Raw genomic sequence first — 16,435 nt, forward strand, 5'->3', positions numbered from 1 at the left:
TATAATACCCATCTTTATCACAAGACGGTGATGTCAGTCTACCTAAATATATATTATTAGTGTGAGTTTCATTCCGATATATTTGATGTCCCAATGATCCATCAATCCTTTTGGTGAAAACAATATCCAAGCATGGAAGGTTTTTATCTTCTTCTATCTCCATGGTAAATTTTATGCAGTCAATATTCATATGGACTATTTTGAGAAAATGGTTTAAAAAGAAATATAATAGTTTTCACTTGTGTATTGTGAATCTTGTGACAATTAGCAAGTTTATAGCTGTATTTTGCAATTAAAAATGGCAAAGAAACACCAAAATCATATTAAAATACAAGAAACTAATCTAGCAAACAATATCGACATGAGAATATATATTGATATGAAGAATTTCATTATTATAAATTTCTATTTTTTAGAAGAAATATAGCTCCTCCCTGATCGACATATTAAACATTTCAAGTGAAGATGTTAATATCTTGCTGAGTACTGACAGATTCCCCCTCTTCCCCAATTTTGACGGATGATACCTTTCACACAAGCATATAATCAAGCTAATGCTGGGAACTCTTATATATATATATATAAAACAAGAATATCATTGTTTTTTGACACGAGCTGAGACAAAAATAGATCCTTTGTCACCACGACCAACACGAAGATCTTGATCCAAAAATGTTGTATCCACCCACCTACAAATAAACATGTCATACTTCAGAGAGATTTCCTTCATAGGATAAAATCAAGATCTCTTTCTAAAAATGGTCTTAACGTTTTTTGTTGATGCATTTTCAATCAAATATTGAAATACTTTATTGCATTGTGGATATGAATTTGTATTGCTCTAAAGGATAAATTTTGACTTATATTTAAAATGTATAGCTTCATAGATTCAGTTCTGTTTCATACAGAACGAATAGAAATAAGCTTTTATTGGCATGAAATTGTATAATATTTTTAATTTTTTCTTTCATCTAGAACGTTATGTTATAACATGAAAATAAATGACCGTTCATTGCATCAAAAAGCCAAAAACATCATCCCCTCTTTTTCTTGTCTATTTAGAGAGCACAATCTATACATTTTTTTCTTAAATATCCCAATCGTTTGTCCAACAGTTTATTTATCTCCTCTATATAACTCTGCCAAGCCTTTGTTCTATCTTCCCTCACTAGCTCTTCTTGATTTAAAAGAGGATAAAATATTTTTAATTACATGCTTAATTATCATGTCTCTTCGTCTTTAAAGATTCTTTTATCCGATATCCCTATGCTCGTCGAAAAGTTTATTCCTCTACTTTCAATAGCTTTTCCAAGCCGCCTTATTGATTTAAAAGGAAATAAATATTTCTAATTACATACCTAATCATCAAAACATAAAATGGCACACATATACCAACAAATGTCAAATTAGAGTACAAAGTCGGAGCTTTTCTCAAGCATACAGGTTACTACTTAAGCGAAATCATGATATTACTGCAGGTTGAAACTAGACATACACATTTGAAATATTGGCACTCAGGAGTGAAAGGGATTTGGAAAATAAAAAAGACAGTGAATTGAATTTTCATCAAACAACTGATGACAAGAGTATGTTTGAAGATGAAAAAGTCGAACTTGAGCTTGTGGTCTATAGGTAAAGAGGTGAATTAGCTGGACACAAGTCTCTATCCTCGCTAATGAGAAGGCACCCTTTCGGTGGCCATTAACCAGGGCATTTATTGCTTGGATCCTATGCTAGGAAGGTGGTAGCAATTATCCAAGCTTGCTGCCATGGGTTTATCATGCTTGGGCACCTATACTTTCAACGCTGTTCTCAACTACTATTGTAAATTGTAATCAAATTTGGTGGTGCCATGCAATAAATAAAAGATAAACTTACAGAAAAAAGCAAACGAAATCTTTTAGGATAAAGACATTGATCAAGTCAAGCAAGGTCCAAAGGAAGTTAAAAGGAAGTTAGATATATATTTAATAGCACAAACTCTAAGTTTCCAGTATGCAAAACAAAGATTACTCAACAGATTATACTATCTCCAATCCCTCATATGATAATCTAAGAAATTTTAAGACAATAGATTAATTGTACAAGCTAATTTTTACTTACCCCTTATCCTACAGACAACATTCTTAAATGTCCAACCTACTTCTCATTTGTGTCCAGGTACACCACTCTCCTGATCACCAAAGGGAATCAATTCTTCCAACTGAAGGTATTCCAAGTACAGATACTAGATAGTCCACCTGATAAATATGATATTCTACTTAATTGAAAAAGGTTATCGAAAACCTGCTTCGGGATTAAAGCAGTTGACTAACAAGAGACTCGTTATAATACTTCAGATTGCTAGGGTTAAGGAAATTTAACATCATATTAGAGCTTGTACTTTGAAAACCAATCTCCAAAGTATTGCACAAAGGCCAAATTAGTGCAGGGGTCGCAAGGGCCAAGTTCATCCAACAATCTACAAGCAACAAATAAACTTTTTGTAGGTGCCAAGAAAAGTGTGGATCGGGCCACATAGGAGGGAAAGCTGTAAAATTCCAGAAAGTGGTTGAGTAGTGGGTGACGGCTGAGTGACAAAGGTCGATAGCCTTGACTGCAGTAGTACCAAGTTACCAACTGCCACAAGGCAACTGCTAAGGGACAAGTTCCACGGGGCCAAGGGAAAAGGGCAGTGGTGCAAGAGTGGCCCATATCGACAAATAAGTTTGGGCAGTTAGAAAAGTCATGGGTAGGGACCCGCATGACAAGGATGAGGCCAACAGGAAGTGTGTCAATTGAGCCGCTGGTTGTGCAGAGTGTGGCCACCAAGATTCCACAACAGGTCTGTGCATGAGATCAACCAAGTAGAAAGGGAAGCTGCCACGACTATAGATAAGGGTCGATAGAATTGAGTCGATAGTCAAAGAACACGACCACGAGTGCAAAGGAGTCATCTAATGGCAGAAAACCCATAACAAGCCAGTTGCAAATGACCAGTACACAGGAAGGGCCACGAGGTAGGGGGGAAGAACTAATCCAACCGCTAAAAGTCATAGAGGAAAGTAGGATGCAGTGAACTTGTTGGAAATATTGAGAGGGGGTGAATCAATATTTCCTTTCAATTTGTTAATTTTTAACTTATTAGAGCATTAATTATCATTAGCATCAGATAAACATAAACAATCATCAAAACCATTCAACAATGCACAACAATAAAGATAGTACACCAGAATTTTTTAACCCTTCCGGGAGAAAAACCACAGAACATTTCTTAATATTTGTCTTCACTAATTTACATCAATAGGAAACTCCAACTTCCAAGATTTTTAGCATCAACTAAAGGAGGCTCCAACCCCCTAGTTTATAGGCTCCAACTTGAAGGACGCTCCAACACCTTGGTTTACCAGCTCCAACTGGAAGGACATCCAACTCCCTGGTTTACCAGCTCTGTTAATTTTAGGTATGTTCTATGCTAGAGCAATTTATTTCAATTTTCAATATCTTTTTCAGATTAGCAATCACATCAGCGTTAAAGTAAACTGCAGATAGAACATAAATATAAATTGCAGAAGACAAGCCAAGACAAGAGGACACAAGATGTGGTGCCAGCCAAGGACAAACCCCAATGTGGGGAAACCCTTGATCAATTCTTCTTTTATGTTCTTCAATAGTTCAGCAAAGAAAGAGAGAGATAGTACATTTACAATAGAAGTCAACACTTTGACTTTCTATATCTATATGAGATCAGTTGAAGACATGTTGCTTCAACTGATTCTCCAAGGTGACTCCTTCACCTATCATAGTGCTGCATCTTGTCCTCTTGCTGCACCATGCTGCACTTATCATGACCATGCTATGCACTTCATGTTGCTGCTCCTGTCACTGAGCTGCTCCAATCATTGAGCTGCTCTTTATCACTGATCTGCACTCAATGACTTCTATGCTGCACTCATCATACAGCATCCATCATCACTTTGCTGCCCCATCATGCTGCAACCATCACCATGCTGCATCCTTGTTATCTGACTTACCCTCAACATAGTCATACTAACCCATGACAATAGCTTTGTCCATCTCATGTTACAGCAGTATCATACAGCCATCTAATAGCTTGAGATCTCAACAGTATTATACATGACAGCTCCATGTATTATGCTAATGATCTGAGCCCTCAAATACCCATACGAAATGCTTGACTGTGGTGTTATGGCCTGCGGCCTAACACACAGTTTTCCTGTAGCAGCATAAACGTTATACTTGTTCTTCCAATGATACCCCAACAGGTTTGTTCCACTGCTCCTTTTAACTCGGCCTTCTAACAAGAAGAAACCACCCTCACACAGTTGCACAAGGGATGCTCAAACAGTCCCTTAACCTTGCTGCATTATGGTTCCTTCTACTGCGGCTAGGGCACAACAGAATCCTTACTTCAACTGTGGTTAGAACTCACGGTTGGACTGCGGCTTGAACAGCAGATCTGGTCTCCTTTTTACCAGCGTATCAGGGCCTCCTTATTACTGCGTATAGGGCTGCTGATCAGCCCTTCCTTTGCTGTGGATAAGGCCTCTTCATAACAGCGGATAAGGCCTCTTCCTTTACTGTGTATACATGCCTCCTTTGCTGCATAAAAACCCTTGTTGACTGCGGCCTAGGGCACCCTTAAATGCTGTGGCTAGGGCACCCTTAAATGTGGCTAAGTCTCTCCTTTAGGACTGCGTATGGAGCCTTCTAGGACAACGGATTAGGGCATTCAATCTGTGTCTAGAATCTTTCCTTTACTGCGGCTAGGGTATGGCAAGATCTCCCTCAACTGCGGCTAGGATCCTCTCCCTTCAACTGTGTCTTGATGTCTCCTTCATGACTGTAATTTAGGGCTGCATATAAGGCCTTCACCTTCACTGCGTTTAGGGCATCATCCAGCGTATACTCTTGGTGTCCCTCCTTCACCAAAACCCAAAGACGTGGAGAGGAGGAGATCACATGAAGAGTAAGTGTGACAAATGACTTCAAGTCCTCTTCTATTTATACTAAAAACGTAGAGGTTGAATAGACATGATTGTTGGGTTTCTGAGCCTACACAAGTTGCTGGCCGACTTGACAATTTGTCTTATAACACAAATAAAATAACTCCATGAATACTTATCGGAATCGGATAATCTTTCGATCAATCCTACACCTTTCGATGAGAGGGATCCAAGAAAAATATCAGCTGCCATAAATAAGATGACCCATATGGAGTTTGGCCCTAGTTTCCAATTTTAACACTCCCTCTCAACTAGGGAGAACTCCATCCGCTGATCCATATGTCCGACTGTACTATCTCTGCCATTAGTGCCCTGCACTGCTCAGCTTAGCTCTGCTCTGCTCTGCTCAGCTCAGCTCTGCCTAGCTTAGTCTGCTTAGCTCAGCTCTGCTGAACCATGAAGAAGAAGAATTGATCGAGAATGTCTCATACCATTCTCCACTGACCCGAAGTCAGTCTCAGAGTGTGTACCACTAGTCCCAGACCAGTCCTCTACTGACCCGAAGTCAGTTTCAGAGTATGTACCACTCTCACTGGTCCCAGACCAGTATCATTGATCCCAGATCAATGAAGGTCATCCTAGCATAGGGAGTACGGTAGATACAACGATGCGTCCATCGGTACTACTATGGTCCCTATCCTCATTTCCCTGCTCATTGATCAGATGAGAGGTACTTCCCATGAGTCCCAGACTGCATGGGTAGGATGCCTCGATAGGAGAACTAATCATCCTATCCATAGGAGAACGAATCATCCTGTCCAGTGGATGCCACAAAGAACTAATCATCCTGGCTTACAGGAGAACGAATCATCCTGATTCACAATCGCCATGGAGAACGAATCATCCTAGCCCACAGGAGCAGTCGCCACGGGAGAACTAATCATCCCGGCCCACAAGAGAATTAATCATCCCGTTCAGCATGCGCCACCAGGGGAGGGTGAGCAACCCTGTGGTCGTATGTTGCTCCAGTAAGAACCCTAAGCCCCAGAGCTCCCAGAGCTCAATGTATGCAACATGCAGGACCCTTTTACAAGGGTCTCTCGACGACTCCAAGTCGTTCGGGAAAATCACAGATTTGATCTTTCCCCGGGGCTTTGACAAAGTGTAGCGACCTGTACATCATCTCATTGCGATGGAGCTTCCTTGCTCATTGACTTACCATATCCCAGATAAGGCAGTATTTGATGTCTATCTGTTGGAGCAATCATTGAATACGAGATTCCTCAATAATTGAATCCCACCTCTGGTTGTCACAGAGAATCACAGTGGTATTCATCATGTGTACAAACAGCTCACTTAAGAGCTTCTGCAACCATGCAGCTTCACACGAGATCATACTCGTAGCTGTGTGTTCAGTCTCAGCAGTGCTTATAGCAGCCGACTTCTGCTTCCTGCTCATCCATGATATCGAAGTAGAATCCAAAAGAACTAGCACTGAGAAGTGCTCTAGTGATCCTCCACACTACCTGCCCAATCAGCGTTCGAATAATCCAGTAGTGTATCTCAATCGATGAGAGATTGTGCCCCAAAGATATCTCAGAAGATTCTTGGCATCAATCCAGTGAGGCTCAATCATATATGAGCTCACCATGCTAACTGCAAAACATATGTCCGAACGGAAGTTCATCAACACAAATGAGTTTATGAAACTCAGAGGCATTTCTCAAATCTGGTCCGACATCACTACCATATAACTTCTGAAAGTTAAGATCCTCAAGGTAGTCACAGGCTTGCAGTTTATCATTCCACATCCAGAATCCAACTCCCTCTTACTTCTGCAAATGAGAGGGTCTGCACCTGTCAGAAATAGGTCGTCCTCATAAGGTGCCTGGTATGAGAGGTCTATCATCCACAACCTTCAAACAATGGTTTGGATCGACTTCACTGTTAGTGAATCTCAGCTTCATCAGACAGCTATCAATCCTCTCATATTAGGTCCGAGGTGTTTTACTTCAAGCCATAGTGGGCTTTCTTCCACCTGCATACATGAGATTCCTGATCATGAATCTCAAACTCCTCGGGTTGTTCCAAACCTGTGGACCTGCTACATAAGGGGAATGGTCCCCTTGTAAGATTTTCCTTCGGTACATCTCAGACATGTACCTTCACGCTCTTCTTGAATTCAGGCATCCCTGTCACCATTTGACTCACAGACCTTCGGTGCTATGTGTCAATGGACATGGTCCCCAGTGGACTTCCTGCAACCTGATACAACCCTGAACTCAAAAACATCTTTGAAATTTCTATTTTCAAACACGTAGCTTTCCATCAATGAGTGCCACCTTGAAACCTTTGACTTCCATTGCCGAAATGGATACAAGGTTCTTCTTGTGATCAAGTACATAAAAGAGATTTAGTAAGTGAATCAAGTTACCCTCATTCAATTGAGGGGTAACATTCCCTACACCCTTTCCAAGATAGGTGGCATTGACTCCAAGTATAATCCCATGATTGTTTCCATCTCTACCAAATTAGAGAGAGCACACTTCTATCCGATGAAGTGCCTTAAAGGACTATAATCCATAAGCTAGATTCCCAAAGAATTTGAAGAAGAGGGCCAATACAAGATCTTATCAGAAACTACATTTGATTTTTCATGCCTAGGGTTCCTTGCTTTCTCTGAAGAGTTGGCCGTGTCCTTGATGACCTGCGTTACCTATCATTCCTCTGATCGTTGAAGATGTCCCTGGAATGATTGTTATCATCATCAAGTGATGTATCCCTGCTATTCGGATACTCCTTCGCATAATGGTCGAACTAGTTATCTGCCTTTCCTTCCACCCTGAGATCTGGTCCTCCAATGAAGTGATCTTTAGGTAGGCCATATTCCACTGCACCATTCTGATAATATTCTCTGCTTCGACTTCACCCTTGGTGAATTTGAAGAGGGATGAGGAATGCACTGATCCTTTTGTCCTTTCCCAACTGTCTTTGGTGATTGCTCTTTCACTCTTGCTTGGGCATTGTCTTCACCTCAGCGCTGATACCATGTTAATTTTAGGTATGTTCTATGCTAGAGCAATTTATTTCAATTTTCAATATCTTTTTCAGATTAGCAATCACATCAGCATTAAAGTAAACTGCAGATAGAACATAAATATAAATCGCAGAAGACAAGCCAAGACAAGAGGACACAAGATGTGGCGCCAGCCAGGGACAAACCCCAATGTGGGGAAACCCTTGATCAATTCTTCTTTTATGTTCTTCAATAGTTCAGCAGAGAAAGAGAGAGAGATAGTACATTTACAATAGAAGTCAACACTTTGACTTTCTATATCTATATGAGATCAGTTGAAGACATGTTGCTTCAACTGATTCTCCAAGGTGACTCCTTCACCTATCATAGTGCTGCATCTTGTCCTCTTGCCGCACCATGCTGCACTTATCATGACCATGCTATGCACTTCATGTTGCTGCTTCTATCACTGAGCTGCTCCAATCATTGAGCTGCTCTTTATCACTGATCTGCACTCAATGACTTATATGCTGCACTCATCATACAACATCCATCATCACTTTGTTGCCCCATCATGCTACAACCATCACCTTGTTGCATCCTTGTCATCTGACATACCCTCAACATAGTCATACTAACCCATGACAATAGCTTTGTCCTTCTCATGTTACAGTAGTGTCATACAACCATATAATAGCTTGATATCTCAACAGTATTAGACACGACAACTCCATGTATTATGCTAATGATCTGAGCCCTCAAATACCCATACGAAAAGCTTGACTGTGGTGTTATGGCCTGCGGCCTAACACACAGTTTTCTTGTAGCAGCATAAACGTTATACTTGTTCTTCCAATGATACCCCAACAAGTTTGTTCCACTGCTCCATTTAACTCGGCCTTCTAACAAGAAGAAACCACCCTCAAACGGTTGCACAAGGGATGCTCAAACAGTCCCTTAACCTTGCTGCATTATGGTTCCTTCTACTGCGGCTAGGGCACAACAGAATCCTTACTTCAACTGTGGTTAGAACTCACGGTTGGACTGCGGCTTGAACAGCAGATCTGGTCTCCTTTTTACCAGCGTATCAGGGCCTCCTTATTACTGCGTATAGGGCTGTTGATCAACCCTTCCTTTGCTGCAGATAAGGCCTCTTTATAACAACGGATAAGGCTTCTTCTTTTACTGTGTATACGTGCCTCCTTTGCTGCATAAAAACCCTTGTTTGACTGTGGCCTAGGGCACCCTTAACTGCTGCGTCTAGGGCACCCTTAAATGTGGCTAAGTCTCTCCTTTAGGACTGCGTATGGAGCCTTCTAGGACAGCGGATTAGGGCATTCAATCTGTGTCTAGAATCTTTCCTTTACTGTGACTAGGGTATGGCAAGATCTCCCTCAACTGCGGCTAGGATCCTCTCCCTTCAACTGCGTCTTGATGTCTCCTTCATGACTGTAATTTAGGGCTGTGTATAAGGCCTTCACCTTCATTGCGTTTAGGGCATCATCTAGCGTATACTCTTGGTGTCCCTCCTTCACCATAACCCAAAGACGTGGAGAGGAGGAGATCACATGAAGAGTAAGTGTGACAAATGACTTCAAGTCCTCTTCTATTTATACTAAAAACGTAGAGGTTGAATAGACATGACTGTTGGGCTTCTGAGCATACACAAGTTGCTGGCCAACTTGACAATTTGTCTTATAACACAAATAAATTCATAACTCCATGAATACTTATCGGAATTGGATGATCTTTAAATTAATCCTACACCTTTCGATGAGAGGGATCCAAGAAAAATATCAGTTGCCATAAATAAGATGACCCACATGGAGTTTGGCCCTAGTTGCCAATTTTAACAAGCTCCAACTGGAAGGATTCTCCAACGCCTTATGTAGGCTCCAACCTACCCTAACACCACCCTGCCACCCTATTTAGCAAGCAGCCACTTTCCCTGAAGGCTCCAACCTTCAGCTCACCACGGCGGACCATGTTTCACAATTTTCAAATTGCATCCACCTGTGGTTGATATCGTTACAAAACAAATTGTAATATAATATCTACTGCTTCTGCTCAATATGTATATCAACAGCAAACCCTAGCAACTTACGTCAATAACCAATTCATTCCTCATCTCTGTAATGGTCATCAACATGCATATTAGCCAAGTACTCTATCCTCTCAGCAATGCCCTCACACATACATCAACCTATACATAAAAACCTTAGCATCTTTGCTCAACAAATCCTAATCAACATGTCAACTAACCTCAGCAGTGTAAAAACTCTATCTTCATGATACATCAATCATACCAAATTTTGCTGCCTCAACACATACATGTATGTACTCCTCTAACATACATGATATGGACTGTAAACTTCAAGTATACAATGCAAGACAAACTTCCTCAAAACTGCTGCCTTTGTAGATTGTTAAGAAAATCTCTTTAATCAACTCATACCTCAAGTGTGTTAATGTAGAAACTGCCATTCTTGTACCTCACTGTTGTTGATATCCCAAGTACCACTGACTGTCTGAAGATGCCAAGTGACGTACTCTGAATTTTTCCTTGGAGTGATTTTCCCTGTCCCCTTTTGAAATGTCTGCTTCAAGATGTCTTGTGCAACATTGGTTCACAGTCCTTGTCATTGTTAGCACTGTCAAGCTTTAAATACTGCTTCAAAAATACACCACCTTGTTAGTTTTTGGTAGCAGCGGATAGGTGTTCTAGTCTCTATGGTATCTAAGAGGTTAAGGAACACGAGATCTCCAAAACCTAGAAAAGGTTTCACAAGAAAAGTTTTAGAAACACCTCAATTATATTAATTGACCAATCATTAAATATTTCCTAACTTAAGAAAACTGGTTAATTAAATCAGATTAATTGAGGGAAATCGATTTTTCTCTAGAAACTTTTAGAAATGTGAATGGATAGAGTCAAGATGATCTTGGCCATCAATTGAGATGTGATCATGGTCGTTGGTTGTCCAACAGAAGATTATAAGAACAAGTTGATAGGGTTTGAAGAAGACACAAATGTGAATCCACTAGTTTGACTTACCTAGTTGCAATGATTCAGCAACGACATAGTTGAAGCAAAGGAGATATCAACAGTAAGGGTTTCAACAGAAATTTGAGAGAATATTTCCAGGGTAAATTTCCACAGAGACTTCCAATATTCTCTGTGAAAATTTCTGAATCTACACATCAGAAACCCCTACTGCAATTACTGGTTTAACATCTCCTACTTGTTCTTTGCATTAACAAGTTATTTAATTACATAAATATCGATGTAAAACATTATTGCAACCTACACATACATACAAATCATGAACTAAAATACACTGAGACAATCACACAAGGGGAATTGTTATTTTTGGACAATCGTCCCCGGAAAAACCCAATTTGGGAAAACCAGTGCAACATATAGAGGGTTTGTATTATTAAGCAGATTCTTGAATACAACTAGGGTGCCAGATATGGCTCACCCAACAGAGAAAAATCCTGGCAGAAGTACCTCTATCCGAAGACAGATATTCCGGCAAATTTAGCAACTAGATGATCAAACCCCACAGATGACCCGGTTGTTCCCAGTGCTAGGCAGCGATGGCTGCTCCAAGCTCTGAGCTAGAATTGGGTCACCCCCACAGTGAGCCTCCCTTGCTCAGAAAGTCGATTTGCTGAACTGCTCTCTCTTTGCCCCATAGAATCTCCCCAGCGCTGCCTCTAAGGGCTTGAGTCAGCCCCTAGGGCTTCTGCATCACCTGCGTCAGCCCCTACGGCCTCTACATCACCCTCTTTGGGATTGCGCTATCTCTCCTGGTACTTCACTACCTCTCTGTTATGTATTATTCGGCCTCAGACTGAAGTTCCCTTGCCGAACTGCCCCTCACTGCAACTCAAATGACTAGCTCGATTTTCTCAACAAACCACGACCCAGAAAAATCGAACTCTTTGATCTCTTCAGTGCATCTCCAACTGACCCGCAAGCCTCCTCTTATATTTTTCCTATTGATGAATCAACGGCCGTAATCTAATCTCTAATCAACGACTAAGATTAAAACAGGCTTGATCCTTGTCACTTAGAACCTTCTCACCCATATTTTTATTAATACACATTAATATTTTTATTTTCCTAAGTTTAGACTTAGGAACTCATTAAAAATATTAATTATTTTAATAACTCCTCATCTTGGTGGAATTTCTCCAAATGATTTCTGGGTTCTAGAGATATCATGTATTCTATCCCCTCCACAAAGTTTTGGAGCTAGAGCACATCCGATGCTACCCAAAAGCAAACACTCCCTCTTAGCGAGGGATGTGCTCTAGCAACACTTCTCAACAAAAGTACTACACTGATCTATTGCATTGGTCCACTGTGTTGCTGATGCTTGGCCTGATGCCCTTCATCCACTGCACTGTTGCTTCCTGTACTGTTACCCATGACTCTGCCACTGCCACTGCCACCTCTGTACTACAACTCCCTCTCAAAATGTTGCCTCATGCTGCCCATAGCACTGCCACTACTAACCGTTGCACTGCAACACAGTTGCTGAGAAGTAAGCAACTGAAACTTCACCCAAAAACTAACATCCTGGTTAGTATGGATGCCTCGTGATCCTGAAGCTACCTCTACTGCTAATTTGTGCTGACCTTCTACGCCACTATGTTACTACAAACTTCTTTGTGCCTCTTGCACCACTGTGCTGCCTTAGACTTTGGCACTCTAGCTCTGCCACTGTTGCTCCATCACACCTCGCTCTAACCAGCACCTGTCATTTTGCGATTGTCGTTAAGGGCTCTCATAGCTGCATGTGATCCAAGAGTTTGGGCACCTCAAGGATCCTGCCCCCATGTAGTCCTCTCGACTACAACTCCATGTCGCCCCACCTCTTCTCCAGAGGCACATGAGCACTCATGGCACAATTGTCATCCTCGCCTTCCTTGTCAGCTTTCGCTGGAGAAACCTTCGATTCAGAAGCTTCCCCCTTGCCCTTCTTCCGAGGACACTGAGTGGCATAATGTCCCAGCTCCCCACAGTTGAAGCATCTAACCTTGGTGATGTCTTTCTTCTTCCTCTTCTGCTGCCCCTGCTGTCCCGCTGATGCGAGAGCTGCATCCTCCTCCTCCTTCTTGACTCGGGTTCCCTTGCTGTTATTTCCTGCCTTGGTCAACCTCTTGAGCTCTTCTTGTCGAAGAGCTGCCCACATCTCCTCCCAATTGGGGAGAGTCACTCTGCCCAAAATACTTTGGACAAAAGTCTCCCAGTCCTCAGTGTAGACCCCATGGAAGTCAACTGGTCGCGAATCCCTTGCAACCTGAGAAGGATGGGATCTATCTCCTCTCCTTTTTGCATCTGGTATTGCCTCAGCTGATTTTCTAATAGCATCTTCCATTGCACGGAAGAGCCCTAGTACAAGGTGGTCAGGGTCTCCCACATCTCCCTTGTTGTGTCCTTCTCAGCAATGTGTGGTACTACCTGATCTTTGACCCCGTCTAGGATCATTCACTTGGCCTTGGCCTGGGCCTCCTCGTACTTCTTCAATGGATCAACATCGACCGGTTCAAAAACTACCTTCAAGGCATAGTCCTTGATGCGATGTTTGTCTAGGATTTCCAGGATCCTAGCCCTCCATATGACAAAATTGGACGCTCCATCCAATCTGTCCTGATCCCTCAACCCATTCATTGCCATCTCTTCTCAAAAATAGGATTGGTTCTCTTCCCTCTCCTGCTGTCAATCTAGCAAGACTTGGATCTGGATTTCTTTGGTGCTAGAAATCCTCTAAGGAACAAGCTCCTCTAGACTCCCTCTGAGTCCTGATTTCCTTCATGGAAATTCTCTGGCTAATTGTCAAATCGCTCCTCTCCAATCCTCCTTTGTTGTTGCAACCTGGATCTAGATTTCTTGGCTAGAAATCTATCAAGGCAGTGATTCCCTCTACCTTGGTTCAGTCTCCTTAGACACTGTTCTGCACCAACAGAAACAACGTCCCACCAGCTCCTCAAATCGAAATCTGCTCGGCTCCCTTAACCCCGAAAACTGAAGAGTCTGAGCCTCTTTGGCTCTGCGCAATCACTGCGTGAGCCTGATCTGCCCCCCTCTACTTCAACACTAGCTTAGATAGCTGACGCAACTATTGCGTGGGCTCCTCCCAGCTACTGTGTCACCCTCATCTGGCTCAGAGTGATGACGCAGGCACTGCATGAGCCTCTGCATCACCTTTTCTACACTGTGTCACTCCTCCTTCTGCGTCTCTGGCTCTGGAACAACGTTGTCACTCAGGACAACTGCTTTTCTGTTGCAAATTCTCTGTATTTCTTGGCTGGTGTCTTCAGTCTCCTATGATCTGCAATGCTCTGATACCATGTGAAAATTTCTGAATCTACACATCAGAAACCCCTACTGCAATTACTGGTTTAACATCTCCTACTTGTTCTTTGCATTAACAAGTTATTTAATTACATAAATATCGATGTAAAACACTATTGTAGCCTACACATACATACAGATCATGAGCTGAAATACACTGAGACAATCACACAAGGGACACCATTATTTTTTGACAACCGTCCCCGGAAAAACCCAATTTGGGAAAACCGGTGCAACATATAGAGGGTTTGTATTATTAAGTAGATTCTTGAATACAACTAGGGTGCCAAATATGGCTCACCCAAAAGAGAAAAATCCTGGCAGAAGTACTCTATTCGGAGACATATATTCCGGCAAATTCAACAACTGGATGATCAAACCCCACAAATGACCCAATTGTTCCCAGTTCTGGGCAGCAATGGTTGCTCCAAGCTCTGCACTGGAACTGCATCACCCCCACAGTGAGCCTCCCTTGCTCAGAAATTCGATTTGTTGAACTGCTCTCTCTGCCCCACAGAATCTCCCAGCGCTGCCTCTAAGGGCCTGCGTCAACCCCTATGGCTTCTGCGTCACCTACGTCAGCCCCTACGGCCTCTGCGTCACCCTCTCTAGGACTTCACTGTCTCTCCTGGTGCTTCTCTCCCTCCTTGCTATGTATTCTTTGGCCTCGGACTGAAGTTCCCTTGCCGAACTGCCCCTCACTGCAACTTAGATCACTAGCTCGAATTTCTCAGCAAACCATGCCCCCAGAAAAATCGAACTCTTTGATCTCTTCAGTGTATCTCCAACTGACCCTCAAGCCTCCTCTTATACTTTTCCCGTTGATGAATCAACGGCCGTGATCTAATCTCTAATCAACGACTAAGATTAAAACAGGCTTGATCCTCGTCACTTAGAACCTTCTCACCCATATTTTTATTAATACACATTAATATTTTTATTTTCCTAAGTTTAGACTTAGGAACTCATTAAAAATATTAATTATTTTAACAACTCCTCATCTTTGTGGAATTTCTCCAAACGATTTCTGGGTTTTGGAGATCTCATGTATTCTAGCCCCTCCACGAAATTTTGGGGCTAGAGCACATCCGATGCTACCCAAAATCAAACACTCCCTCTTAGCGAGGAAAATGCTCTAGCAACACTTCTCAACAGAAGTACTACACTGATCTACTACATCGGTCCTCTATGTTGTTGATGCTTAGCCTGATGCCCTTCATCCATTGTACTGCTACCCATGACTCTGCCACTGCCACTGCCGCATCTGTACTACAACACCTTCTCAAAATGTTGCCTCATGCTGCCCATAGCAGTGCCACTGCTAACTGTTGCACTGCAACTCAGTCGCTGAGAAGTAAGCAACTGAAACTTCACCCAAAAACTGACATCTTAGTCAGTATGGGTTGTTCTACATAGACTTCCTCCTTAGTTGAACCATGTAAGAGGCAGCCTTGACATCCATCTGGTGTAGATTCCATCCTTGCGAGGCAGCAAGGGCTATAATCGAACAGATGGTGGTATATCGGGCAACAAGCGTAAATATCTCATCGTAGTCCACACCTTCCTTTTGAGAGAAGCCTTGAGCAACAAATCTAGCCTTGAATTTTTCAGCATTTCCATCAGCTCCATGCTTGATCATGTAGATCCATTTCGAGGTGACAACAGATTTGTCCTTGGGTCTAGGGACCACATCCCAGACATCATTCTTCATAATCGACTCATACTCTTCATTCATAGCAACCTTCCAAACTTGGTGTTTCACAGCTTCTTCAAATGTGCAAGGCTCAGATAAAACAATGGTGCTCATGGCAGTTAAGTACCCTTGGTACCTATTCGGCTTCTTTCTTTCACGAAATGTCCCCCTTGGTGCAACATGTCTCTCGGCATCTTCGAGAGTTTCCCTAAGCCATGAAGGTCTCCTTTTCGAGGAGGAGGGCTCATGAGGAGGTGGATCAATGGGATCCATTGGTCCTTCAACATCGGGCATCAGCTCATCTTGTGGTTCTCCTTGTTTTCCTGAATCTGCTTCTTTGTCCTTCCTTGGAATAGGAAGGTTACTAATCTTCCCAAGGGCAACATCCTCATCGAAGGTGACATCATGACTTA

At 42.3% G+C, this 16,435-nt stretch overlaps 1 protein-coding gene across 4 annotated transcripts in view; it reads right to left on the bottom strand.

Annotated features, from left to right (window-relative positions):
- Positions 1-370: 370 nt before the first annotated feature.
- Positions 371-16,435, bottom strand: part of LOC149185239 (putative plastid-lipid-associated protein 4, chloroplastic) — a 169,532-nt gene continuing 153,467 nt past the window's right edge. For all 4 annotated transcript variants that reach the window (XR_016257827.1, XR_016257826.1, XM_089419060.1 and 1 more), the window contains one exon: positions 371-689. Coding sequence is in view for 2 of the 4 variants with exons in the window: in XM_089419060.1 (XP_089275186.1) it covers positions 596-689 (94 nt within the window). In the remaining 2 variants the exon portion in view is untranslated. The remainder of the gene's footprint in view (positions 690-16,435) is intronic.

The sequence above is a fragment of the Pinus tabuliformis genome, chromosome 3_2 (assembly GCF_031772625.1).
Source record: "Pinus tabuliformis cultivar Carrire ecotype Pingquan chromosome 3_2, CPIR1, whole genome shotgun sequence".
In the NCBI taxonomy this organism is placed as follows: Eukaryota; Viridiplantae; Streptophyta; class Pinopsida; order Pinales; family Pinaceae; genus Pinus; species Pinus tabuliformis.